Genomic DNA, 13,266 nt, shown 5'->3' on the forward strand with positions numbered 1-13,266 from the left:
CCTTAACTTTTATTTATATTTTCAGATAAAATTTAACACAAAACTCAAGTTTTAAGACGTTTTCCTTCGCGCCAAAATCATTGAATTTTCTTGATTTTCCCAACTTTGTAAACATTGCTTAGAAACTTTGTTTATAAACAGGAATTTATAGAGAGCTCCAGTGTTGAGCATCTTCGCGCGGAAATTCCATTTCTTGACGCTTTCCAACACGTTTTTCGGTTTGAAATTTTCCAGCACTAGAGTTCGAATCGAACAGCGTTTTTTTTTTTGGTTCGAATCGAACCTGGCGGAAAAAAACGCGCGCGACTGGCAAATATAGTCGGCAAATCGTATTTTTCAAAGTTATTTTCAAACGCGCGCTCAACGAAGAAGCATCGAAACCACGAAAACCGTTTGGTTCAAATTACGTGGACGGGAGCTGGAGCGCTGTGTAAATTAATTTCTTGCTAAATAGTTGGACAAACCAAAGTCAATAAAAACTAAAAATTCGAATGGAAAAAGGCAAAGCTCTGTTGTGAAGAACGTTGTATTTGTGGCTTTGTGTTTCTGTTTCTGTTTCCGTTTCTGTTGCTGTTTGAGTTCAAGTGTTTACTAAATGCAATTAATTCTTTTTAACAGCTTAGCAGCGTCTCGTTAACTACTAGATAACGTAATTAAGCAAACTTGCCGTGCCGTGCCATTACTAGTATTGTTACTCCCTCACAAAACAGAGCGAAAACGGCCATCATGCAAACAGTCATCAAGTGAGTATTTGTGGCATTTTTCCTCCCCCTGCACATATGTTTTTCCTGCTTTTCCTGAACCCCTCCACCAAGTCCAGGTGGTAAGCTCAGCCTGGCCAGTTTCTCTATCCGAACCAAAACCAAAACCAAACCGATCCGATCCATTCGATATTCGGGCAGACATTTCTGGCATTTATGGGGACGGACGGACGCACTGGAAAAGAAAGTTGCGCATGATTATTGAAAACACGTTTCGAGGGGCTTCAAAACGGGGACCCTGGCTTATCAACGAGGCTGGGGCCCATCGCCTCCGACCAAGTCACAACCTAAGCCCAAAGCTGCCGGCAAATCTTTGGTTGGGCTTTTGCATGTCATCTTTGGTGGCTGGGATGGAAATTTGAAAACGGGTTTTCAGTTGGGCCGGGTTCACCTGGGAGTGAGTTGGGGGATCGGTGTTAACCGAGTTCAGTCAACCACTTCAAAATGGCTCGAACAGAGATACTAATTGACGATTTTTGTACTCATTGATTTTACAATTTTCAATGAGTTGAGTTGCGTGTTTATCTCTCAGACTGCAACTAGATAATAAAGATATTAAATGGTAATTGGGAGGGCTTTACAACTTTGGGGGTCGTAAACAAGGAAGCATAAAGATATTTCCTATTTTATTATTTCCATTCAGACCTATATCATTAGTTTATTTAAAATAATACACGAATACGAAACTCGAGTTACGAATTCCCACAAACCATTGTTCTTGGGAGTACCAGTCCCACATGAATCACTTAGAGTATGTTAAAAAAAAAACAGAAACACAAAAAACGCTTAGAGAGATAAGAAATACAGACAAATCTATAGGTTTACTTGTTCCTGCTGCCATTGTTTACAGGTTAATTAAAATTTTTGCTCGCAGCCAAGAACCATTGCGGGGTGGTAATCGAATCCGCATAAACAGGCCGTTTCGGAGTATCAGATTGTAAACATCTTCGGGTGATCACGTTTTCCCTTATGTAAACACAACAATGTTACTTTGTGCATCTTTCACTTTTATTGCTCGAATCGGCTTTAAGGTGTAGTCAAATATTCGTGAATTGTGTTTATGCGAATCTTTCTAGGTCACTATTACGCAAGCTGTAGTGGCCAGCCTCTTTATTTGGCTGTTCAATGGCCTGACCATAAACAAAAGGTCGAGCATGCGTGTGTGAACCAAGTTTTTAAAATCTTTAGACTTTGATTTTGGGGCAGGCAACAACGAAAAGCTTTTGTGATCCCCCACTTTACCAAAAAAAAAGTCGCACCTTTGATGGCACTGCCTTACCGGTTTACTATTTGACTAATACAGAATGTGTTTTTTTTTAAGGTTTTGCCTTTTTTAAGGTATTTGGGCCAAGACGAGAAATCAGCCAAGAACCGACCGCGACGGCTAGTTGATTGTGTTGTTGCTCTTTTTGTGCTTCTGCTATTATTTGCTCAAATTGCATAATTAAATGCACGCAGACCTTAGTGCAACTCCAATTATGGTCAGCACAGTTCACTTGGCCATGCGGCTGCGTTTTCTTTTTTCCATGCACCGCTGAAGGTGAGCTCTGCGGTCTGCTCTGTGGAGATACTCCACCCCCCCATCCACTGACCACTAGCTGACTGACCTTTTGCATCTCTCTTCTTGGGTCTTATTGTAAAAAATCGTTTCTTACGCAAACAATATGCCTGAAAGCACTTTTTACTGGGTAGTCTAGTTTTATTCCCGGTAATTCTTATCACGGCTGTTGGGGGACTTTCACTTTGGCTGCATACCTGATTGGCTTGCGATCGAAATTCCGTAGAGAAAGTGGTAACGATCTCGCGGATTATTCTATTTTTCAGAGCTTATCTCTGGAGTGAAATTTTGTTTTTTTGGCTACCTGTTTATGTTTGTCATTCAGTGGAGAAACACGCATTTATTGTTTATTATCTGAGCTGTTCATGTCCTGATGAGTGATGGCGAGACATCACGTTTTGACCAACACGTTTTCCTTATAGCCCTTCGGAATGTAATCCTTTGACTCATCTCTCCGGCTGTCAGTTTTTTGGCAATCACTGAGATCGCTAATTTATTACCTAACCGGGAGCGACTGGACTGGAACACTGCGGCTCGTTTCCTTATGAGGGGCACGTGAGTCGTTCGAAACCAGGCCAACAGCCACTGGCTGATTTAATTCTGGGAGTAATTCTTAGCGATTGGGCAAGATTTTGGAGCGTGTAGCTCACGTAATGGGCCGGTCTTTCACTCCCGTTCTTCGCTGGGCTGTGATTGTTGCAGGCGGATTGTTATTACTCATTTGGCACATAATAAAATTAAAATAATTTGCGTGTTTGTCAGAGCGATGATTGATGGTGTCGTCTTTTGGTTCTTGAGTCTTTAAAGCTCTTATGGAATTCTCCAGCGGATTGGCAATGTAATCGTTCGCTGGCATACAGGGGTTAACGAAACCTGGGAACGTGCCACAAGACAGGCTGTAATAATAATGTGGGGATCGCAGCTTAATAAGGCAATTAGTAAGGTTCGTCTGCCGCCGCCGGACTGTTCTTTATTTCATTACATTGTCATCAAATATTTGCCATCAGCGCGTACTTGATGTTGTTATTGATAATGCATTAATAAAGGTCATACGGAGGAAGGTGAAAATTTCGCCACAGCTGCCACGCTCGCTGCATATTAAATAATTGAACTTGGTGCCTATAATTTATCGACATGTGTCGGTAAGTTGCCAATATTCGGCTGGGCATGTTGAAAATTTCCATTTTTGTTTGGCATGCAAGGCGCCATTTGCAATGGCAATGTAAAAGCTTTTGCGACATCTGGCCACCTTGGCCGACACTTGGCAGCCATGCCACATAACGGTTATTAAGCGGCCTTGCCAGGTGGACACGATGACAATTAAATCAGCCTCACCGGTTTACCTTTTTCCAACCTTTGAGCCGCCCACCAAAGGCCATCTCCCTCCCTTCTTGGCCAGCATCCTGCGATTTGTTTGCATTTGCTGTGGCGCCTCCGGTGGCTTCCGCTTTCCCTTTTTTCCCGCTTTAGCCTCTCTTCCTGCCCGCAGCCACATTAAAGGTAGCAAATTAAGTGGCACGGCACTGGGCAAATTGCATTGTCGCTGACTTCTTCCTGCTGGCAAATTGCACTCTTCCTGCCAATAAGTGGATTTCAAAAGACCTCCCGCCGTAACTGTTGCACGCGGCTCTGCTCTGGCGGTGGCATCTGCGCCCTGGCCACGATCTATCGATGTGCAGCAGAAAATCCACTTAGGCCCGCCAAGTTCAAGCCAAGTTGTAATGTGTTTATGGAAATTCATTGCCTCGGTGCATGCCACGCTTGCCAATTAAGGTCTTTTTCTAATTGAAAGATATAACCATTAATGAGTTTCTCAAAGGAGTCCTTTAGAAACAATTGTATTATGACTGAATTGTACATCTAATGAGGTTTCATAAACAACCCAAACAACCACACACACACATGTAGCTTTTAAGATATTTGAAATTATTTCTTGTGATTATACTATTTGGCAATTAATTTGTAATTATGCAAAGAATTTTGGCTATTTAATCATTAAATGTCTTGAAATTGCCAACATTAAAAGTTAAAATGTTTTATATGAATTTTTAATGGTAGTAGCATTTAAAATTTTATATTTCTAGATTCTTTAAAGCTGTACCAGTGTCAGTAATTCATACTATTAGCTTTTAATTATTTTACGAGTGCTTGAAATAGAATCATTTAATAAAAAGCCTCTGAAATGATATTTTTTTTTAGTGCAATTTAAATATAATGTTTACAATTGTTGCATCGAGAGGGATTTGTTCTAGGCAGATTAAATTTGGGATGCCGAATGCGTCTCACTTGCAATCCGTGGCATCTTAATGAGTGCTCACTAGTCCACTTAGACTTAGACTCAGACACACTTACATGGAGACAGTGGGGCTCAGTTATGAGATACACGTACTTATGGCAGCTCAAAATTTTCGTGGCGCAATTAAAACGGCGGAGCAGCAATTCGGGCAGGCAAGGCAGACTCTTAGTCTAAATCGCTGTCGCATCTCTCGCTCAACGAAATTAAAATGTATTAAGTAATTGTGTCTGTGGCACAAATTAACACTTGAAAGGCAATTTGTCGCACCATTTTGCCAGGGCATTACGAAAAACTTAAAAGCAGTTAAAATGTTCGTACTACAACAAGAAAATGTCGCTAGGGCCGGCAGAGAAATTGAGGCAACCAGTTGCACGAATCACTGTATAGAATCCCACAATTGATTTCGGATAATACTCATAGCAACGTGTTCAATGATTACTGAAATTAAGATTGGGGGAGGCGATTAATTAATATTGGTTCCCTAACGTTGGCTAACTATGTCACGCTAGCTAGCCGGCATTTAAAACCGAATAAGCCAAAACATTATTTGTGAATCACTTAAAAATGAAAAATGTGATTACTTGAAGAGTTTATTTACGATTGTTCCTTCTTGAAACTCCATGAGTTCTCAAGAAGTTGACAATGATTTACTACAAAGCTTCCAAGAATTTCGGTAGAAGTTGGTTATTAAGGGGGGAAATACAATTAAAAATTTATTTTTTTCAAAAAATTTTTTTTTGTCCTAATGTACTCTAAATATGTCTAGGAATAAGCCTTTAAAAGCATAAAGCCGTCCGGTACTTATTTTCCAAGTAATACGCAATTTAGTGAGTGCGTGTCAGTGGTAAACTTTAGTGAGTGGTAAACTTTAAACGCTTCTACTGAAAAGTCGTGTTTTCAAAGTCGCCGTGCAATGTACAGGTCAGAGATTTCATTTTAATCGAATGCGGTTTTTTGCTTTATATTTGAAATTAAATTCTCCACAACATGAATGAAAGGATTTTTCATATTTATTTGTTATAACATGTTTTTTTGACGAACAAAGTCAAAAAAAAGTGAGTTTTTTTTAAACATTTTTTTCAGTTTCAAATTTTTTCATGGAAAAACCCTTTTTTTTACATATGAAATAATTCATGTTGTGCGCTGTACCTCTAAGTTTAATGCCCAGTTGTTGTTTTTTGTTTTAGACGTGATCCTGGGCCTGGAGACTGCACGGCGCAAAGTTTATCCCCAAAACACGACTCTACATTATTGATCATAAATGGGCTTAATTACAATATTTTTCGAAAAACTTGACTGATTTTCATTGCCCAATAATTTCCTAATAACATGCAAAAAGAATCGCTAAGATTCATTCAATTCCCTACTTGCAATCCACTCCCAAAGATAGGCCTCATTTTAGGCCTTTTAATTGTATTTCCCCCCTTAAGTAATGTTTTAAAAATGGTTTCTTACTTTGTGGGAATAAAAAAAACTTAGACCGACATTCCCTTAACTTGATAGAGAAAAGTTACTATTGACTTCCAATGTACGTTTTTCCCGCATTTGATTTAGGAGTTATCACTCATGACTTATTAACCAAAACTTGATTAGTTTCCCATGAAACCTACAAAACATTTCAGCTTTTAACCAGTTTTTGTTTACATCTATATGTATATATTTTTAAAGTTTATAACTATTGGAAACTCTGTCAAGGCGAACGGTGATTGGGCCAGAGGAAGTGCGTTTGCCTTTTGAGGGGGGATTTCTGGGATAGGGACGGTAATGGGGGGCAGGCAATAATTCAAATGCTTGGCTGTCAATCATGGCTTGGCATGTTAATAAAGGCAACGGCATGCGACACCAAAACTATCAAAAGCGTATTAAAAAGCCAAAAACAATATAAAGACGTCGCCCTCCGTAAACGTAAATGTTGCCAAACGTCACTCAGCCAACACAGATACAGATACAGATGGCAAAACCCATACAGCTACAGATACGACAATAACACATGTGCGATTTCACGTGTGTTACGAAAGTGTGGGGCTGGGGCAAGAGTATGAGTGGTGGGGCGGAAAGGGGGAGGGCTGACGCCAAAGTTGCCACGTCAATGACAGAGGCACACCGCCTGCACTTGACACATTTATTGGGCAACGGACGTTAGACAAAAGCAGGGCTTCAAACTGGCCGCCCTATTGACACAAGCCCGGCCCTCTTTTTTTTCGCCCCTTACCACAGCTGGCCACCCCCACATGCCTCTTATATAAAGTTGGTAACACTTGTGTATTCACAGCCCAGCAGCCGAGTGAGATTCTAGCAGCTCGGCGGCATGGTGCATCTCTGATACGGTACGCTGATACGCCGGTGGGAATCCGGTGACATTGCATAATCCGGATTCGAGACAGGTTCTTGAGAGATCTCTGGGATCTATCAGGCGGTCGTGATCTCCGCCTGCGATAAGGGCGAAGGAATTGCGGCACGATCTCCGCCTAGAATTGGCTAATTGGTGATGGGCTGGGTTAGGCAACGATCAGTCATATCTCATATTTGGCGGTTCAGAAATTACGAGTGGGGATTACACAAGTCCAACGCAAAACTTGCAAGTCGGCAATTGTTAATCCGCATTCAAATTAGTTAAATTTGTGTAAGCCTATGGTTCGTCATTTTATGAAAAAAAACACAGTGTATCAAACATGTGTTCTTGATTCCTCATAATCCCAAATCGCACTCATTTGACTTAAAAAAGCTAAAAATATAGAACATATTAAGCATTTGTTCTTGAACCCACAATGGAGTTACCCATTTTTAGAAGGCTCAACAATAATATTACTCATACGACCTGTAGGCCAATCAAAAGTTCTAAAATTAACGAAAAAAGCTATGAAATTCTTTAGATGCTCTATTTTTTTTTATATTTTAATATATTTATAAACTCAAATGTCTTTATTTTTATTCAAACAATATAACCCAAGCTTACCTAAAATTTGTTGGGTATAGGAAACCCAGAACGATCTGAGGCCGACCTGAAATGTCATTCAACTTTGTAAATTCCGTATCGTTACGTGCAATTAGTCGCTGGCCAAAAAAATGGTCAAATCATTACAAAACTGGTTTACTGATTGACATTATTTTACTTAACAAAATTTCGCAATTCGTTCGAGTTTTTTTCTTATTTTACCTTAGTAGAATTCATTAACCGGACATTACTTGACTTGAATGCACTTCGGGCCAAAAGTCCGAAAAAAGAATAAATTAGTTATATTTAACAAATGGTTAATAAATGCTTCAATAAATCAAGTATGTAAATATTTTTGGCATATCCGTCGTGCCTAGTATAGAATCATTTATGGATATTTTCAAGAGCCCAATCCACATCCATATTAATCATTATTTGTTTAGTCATTCTAAATTTTTTCTGGTGCTTGCGATTCTGTCATTAGCGTTAGGGAAAAAGTTCAGCTACATTAAACCGGATAATTGATCTATCGAAGAACATTTTGCATGGATTTTGATGGTTTTGCTGAAACGTACAGTATTTAAACTATTGGGCGAGACCTAATGGCTTTTATACAGATGGGGGATTCTGCTCATCGGACCTGACCTTTCCACCCAATCGCCCGTAAACAGTTTTATTCATGGCCCATGACTTAATCGCTCATTAAAAGCATCTTTGGTCCAAAGCCATAACCTTTTTTTCGGCGTTATTATTTTACAATTTCCAGCAATAATTGAAGCGTGCAAAAATTCATCACTTTTTCTCTGAACCTATTTTTGTACTGAATAGAGATATTGTTGTTTTTGCTAGCGTTGTGATATACTTACACTTTGACCACGGAAACGGCCGGACATTAAAAAAAAAAAAAAGTTATTCGTGGCCGTGTGGGTGAGCTTCCAGGGCAGTGGTGTGCGTTGTACTCCGTACCAGTACCCACAGACTGAATTAAAAATGAAAATAAATATGGGTGTCGTAACGAGTTCGCCGGCCGAAATGACTTTTCAAACATGTATACGAAATTTGACCAGTTGAACAACGTTAGCAGCAACAATAATTGTGGCAATAAATTGCCAAACCGTGTTCCCCAGGCGTTAGAGCCGGCTGAGCGGATCTATTGGCAAATCGGAAGTAAGCCAACAATTACTTACGACGTGCTGGAGCTTTAAATTCTAACCAACACATGGAATCTAGAACGGTGGCCACTACACTTTAACAATTAAAAACAAAATGTACATGTAAAGGAATTTTTTTATTTGCCTGTGAATGGCTCTTAAAAGGTTTTTCTTTTCCAACAATTAGCATCTACTCAAGGAAATGTCAATACTTTATCTTTATTCTTTATCAATTCTTGGCAAAATCTCAATCTGGATTTCAATTATGGTCTTGCAGGAACCCCAACTGGTGGCGTCGTCGCACCAAGTTGGAGAGGAGCCTGCTGATTGTCAGCGGGATACTGTTCGTATTAGCGGCAGCCGGATTTGGTCTCTGGGCTTCGGACTTCCTGAAGACGAAGCAGGACGGAGAGTCTCCACAAGCCACTGCCCTAAGTAGCGATGGCACGGTCATCAACAGGGTGCCCATGGGCAAGCCTTCCAAGGACAAGACGGGTGCTGCTGCCGCAGACGATGTCTGCCTCACCCAAGAGTGCATCCACACTGCGTCTACCGTCATCCGCAAGATGAAGCCCGAGGTGGAGCCTTGCGACAATTTCTACGAGTTTGCCTGCGGCAGTTACCTCGAGGAGGAGAACATCCCCGACGACAAGGTGTCGATCAGCACGTTCTCCGTCATCTCGGATAAGCTGCAGGAGCAGCTGAAGGACATCATTACCGCCGAGCGACCGGAAAGGGAGCCAAAGCACTTCCGCCTGCCAAACCTTCTCTACAAGGCCTGCATGAACAAGAGTGAGTATTTCTACTTTAAATATTAACTCTTCATAAATCATTCACAAACTCAAGTTAAAAATACACAAATAAAAGCTGACGTTTTTGTATATTTAACTGCTTGGAATTGCAAAACAAAGTTTTGAAGTTTATTAGCTTCTTATGAAATATTAAATAATATGGGAAACTTGTGAAACTACACCTTCAATGTAGGAGAAACATTTAAAATCTCTACAAATTTAATTGGTTTTGTTCTAAGGGCTTTTGTTAAACTTATGGTTTTTTGTTGCTTAACTTTTATATTTAACAAGTGAAAAGGAACTTTTATAGAAAAAAGTATTTACAAAAAATATTGACTTGAAAAAAGCCTATCTTATACCATATATTTATAAATTATATATGCTATTTAATATTCCACAGCTCTTATCGAGTCCTTGGGTCCTCTACCCATCACCCGGGTAGCGGAGAAACTGGGCGGATGGCCCCTTCTCAAGGGCGACAGCTGGAATGCGGATGATACCTGGACATGGCAGGAGCAGGTCAAGAAATTCAGGGCCGCTGGCTTCAGCATGGATTACATTATTGACTTTTCCATTGGAGTCGATCTGCAAAACAGCACAAAGCGATTGATAGATGTTCGTATGAAGAACTAAAAATAATTTTGAAGTGTTTTTTACATTACATAAATTTCGTTACAGCTGGATCAGTCGTCTCTGGCCTTGAGTCGCGAGTACTTGGTAAAGGGATTCAATGAGACTCTAGTGGTGGCCTACTACGATTACATGGTAGATGTGGCCGTGCTCTTCGGAGCTGACAAGGAGCTGGCCAAAAAGGAATTGCTGAGTTCCCTCGAGTTTGAGATAGATCTGGCCAACGTAAGTCCAAACATGATAAGTACAAAAACGATGTGGCTACAGTAATTTATCCCACAGATTTCCTGGCCTAATGAGAAGCGCCGAAACTCTTCGGAGCTGTACAACCTGAGGACCCCGTCGCAACTGCAGGCTGCCTACCCGTATGTCCAGTGGGTGGACTACATGAACGCCCTTCTGCCCGAGGGTCTGAACGTGGCCGAGGACGAGATGATCAACCTGTCGGTGCCAAGCTTTTTCGAAGACCTCGGAAAGCTGCTGGCCAAGACTCCCAAGCGGGTGATTGCCAACTACATGTTCTGGAGGATCCACGGCTTTTCGATCGGATTCCTGAGCGAGGAGTTCCGCAAGAGGCAGCTGCAGTACGCCACGGCCCTGTCCGGTCGCCAGGAGCAGGAGGCTCGCTGGAAGGAGTGCGTGGACATTGCCACTGGCAGGTTAGTGGGTGGGATGCCCCGACCCCTGGGGTCACGGTCTTGGGGATTGCGATATCACCGCTGCCTGTTTCTCGTATCTTGTATGTCCTGTTTCTGTATCTCCATTTGATTTCTTTGTGACTTTGCAGCATGGATGAAGAATCCGAAGAAGATTACGATAGGTACTTATTTAGCGAATTGCATTCACAATTGTCTCGGGAAACGAGAAAAATAACACACCCACCCACAAAGCACACACATCGCACACACAAACAAAATGCACACTAATTCCACCCACGATCATGCAAAGATTAAAACCGATTGCCCAATTAGTTGCGTTATCTATGGATCCGTTGAAACTAAGCTAATATTTGTGATTTAAGGTCTAACGACACACAATAATTTCATAAAATATTCTCTCGGGCGCTTATCTTAAAGCCATTCACTTGGAAAATATTTGTTTTAATCTTTGACCAGAGATAGTAGTTTTCAGAATAATATTTGGAAGTTATTTTAAATCATAATTTGCTTGATGTGCCAGTTTAAATATTTGTAGAATCGATGTCCTATTTGTAAATAATAGTAGAGAGCATTATTAGATTATGTGAGTTTCATTCCTCGAGCCCATAAGTACTCATTAGCCAAGTCCTTACCACCACATTACTTTGTTTTGTGTTAGAAGCACTTTGGCCTGGTCATTGACCCACCCCACTCGATCGGATCAGATAGAGCCCTGTCTTCTGACCAATCCTAATATGCATATTCATTTTGTGTTCCACTTTCACGGCAACTCTTCAACTCACCATTTCAATAACTGCACAACAACAACAACTACAACCAATCAACCAACCAACAACAACAACAACCGACATCACATTGATTTGATAACCTCCACGTGCATCTAATCAAATGGTATCACATCGAATCCCAGCCTTGGTATTTCCGTGGGATCCCTCTACGTTCGCAAGCACTTCCACCAGGACTCCAAGGAGAATGCCCTTAAGATGGTTACCGAAATCCGGGACGTGTTCAACGACATCTTGGACGAGGTCAACTGGATGGACGCCAAGACGAAAAAGGAGGCCAAGGAGAAGCTGCACAGCATGGCCACCCACATCGGCTATCCCGACGAGATGCTAGACAACGAGAAGCTCGCCAAGTATTACGCCAAACTGGACATTGATCCAGACAAGTATTTCGAATCCTTCCTGGGCATGAACATTTTCGGCACGGACTACTCCTTCAACAAGCTCCGTCTTCCTGTAAACAAAACCGACTGGGTGCGACACGCTCGTCCTGCGATTGTTAATGCTTTCTATTCTTCCCTGGAGAACAGCATACGTAAGTGACTAGTTATCTGCCGTGACCAGTACACATCTAATATGTTACTGCTTCCTTAGAATTCCCTGCTGGCATCCTGCAGGGACACTTCTTCAATGCCCAGCGTCCCAAGTACATGAACTTCGGAGCCATCGGATACGTGATCGGTCACGAAATAACCCACGGTTTTGATGACCAGGGCCGTCAGTTTGATGTGAAGGGTAACTTGAGGGATTGGTGGCAGCCGGACACCCAGAAGGCCTACCTGGCCAAGGCCAAGTGCATCATCGAGCAGTACGGTAACTATACAGAGCGTGCCACGGGTCTGAATGTAAGTCATAGATCTAGCTTTCAAAGAGGATAATTTTTTTAAGGGCGGTTCTTTCTCTTTCAGCTAAATGGAATCAATACACAGGGTGAAAACATCGCTGACAATGGTGGCGTTAAGGAGTCGTATATCGCCTACCACAGGTGGGTGGAGAAAAATGGTCAGGAGCCAAAGTTGCCTGGACTGAACTACTCACCTCAACAAATGTTCTGGATCTCCGCTGGTCAGACCTGGTGCGCCAAATATCGTAAAGGTAAGACTATAACAGTTAAAACGCAATATTTAATAAATATAAAATTAATTTTTGTTTAATTTATTTCAGAATCTCTCAAGATGCGTATTACCACAGGCGTACACTCGCCTTCCGAGTTCCGTGTCCTCGGATCGTTCAGCAATATGAAGGACTTTGCCAAGGACTTCCAGTGTCCAGATGGTTCGCCCATGAATCCTGTGCACAAGTGCGAGGTGTGGTAGGACTGTTTCCAAGTTGTTTAATGGACTTTATGTCCCAGACAGTAAAGTGCATGGAATTCTAGCGATCAAGCCCGTTTCTAGAAGGGCTAATCTCAAGTAGAAATACAAATAAAGTACAGATCGTATTTATATTAAGTGTGCATTATGCAAAAATCGTATTTAATAAAATGTGTTTATATGTAAAGGCCTTGGTTTTTTTAATATATGGAAAGCCTTTTTTTAAGATATAATATCTTCGACAAATGAAAAGGAAACATTTGTGTCGAATTGTGGCTTATTATCGATGTACCACTGCAAAGTCAACATATAGTCGCCAGTAGGAAGAGGAACGCGTAGTAGATCGGTTTGCAAATAAAAATCCTTTAAAATCTGAGGACCCTGAAA

At 41.3% G+C, this 13,266-nt stretch overlaps 1 protein-coding gene across 2 annotated transcripts; it reads left to right on the forward strand.

The window, feature by feature from the left end:
- The first annotated feature begins 336 nt into the window (after nucleotides 1-336).
- On the forward strand, nucleotides 337-13,066 carry Nep2 (Neprilysin 2). 2 transcript variants are annotated; one of them, XM_070281429.1, is made up of 11 exons: nucleotides 337-430; nucleotides 619-743; nucleotides 8,979-9,493; nucleotides 9,893-10,107; nucleotides 10,171-10,347; nucleotides 10,405-10,781; nucleotides 10,910-10,942; nucleotides 11,692-12,101; nucleotides 12,161-12,411; nucleotides 12,475-12,661; nucleotides 12,731-13,066. In XM_070281429.1, the coding sequence occupies exons 2-11, from the start codon at nucleotides 727-729 to the stop codon at nucleotides 12,880-12,882; spliced, it is 2,334 nt and encodes a 777-aa protein (XP_070137530.1). In that variant the 5' UTR covers nucleotides 337-430; nucleotides 619-726; the 3' UTR covers nucleotides 12,883-13,066. The 2 variants fall into 2 exon arrangements, with proteins under 2 accessions (XP_070137530.1, XP_017092856.2); XM_017237367.3 differs by lacking the exon at nucleotides 10,910-10,942.
- Nucleotides 13,067-13,266: the final 200 nt, after the last annotated feature.

The sequence above is a fragment of the Drosophila bipectinata genome, chromosome 3R, assembly GCF_030179905.1.
Source record: "Drosophila bipectinata strain 14024-0381.07 chromosome 3R, DbipHiC1v2, whole genome shotgun sequence".
In the NCBI taxonomy this organism is placed as follows: Eukaryota; Metazoa; Arthropoda; class Insecta; order Diptera; family Drosophilidae; genus Drosophila; species Drosophila bipectinata.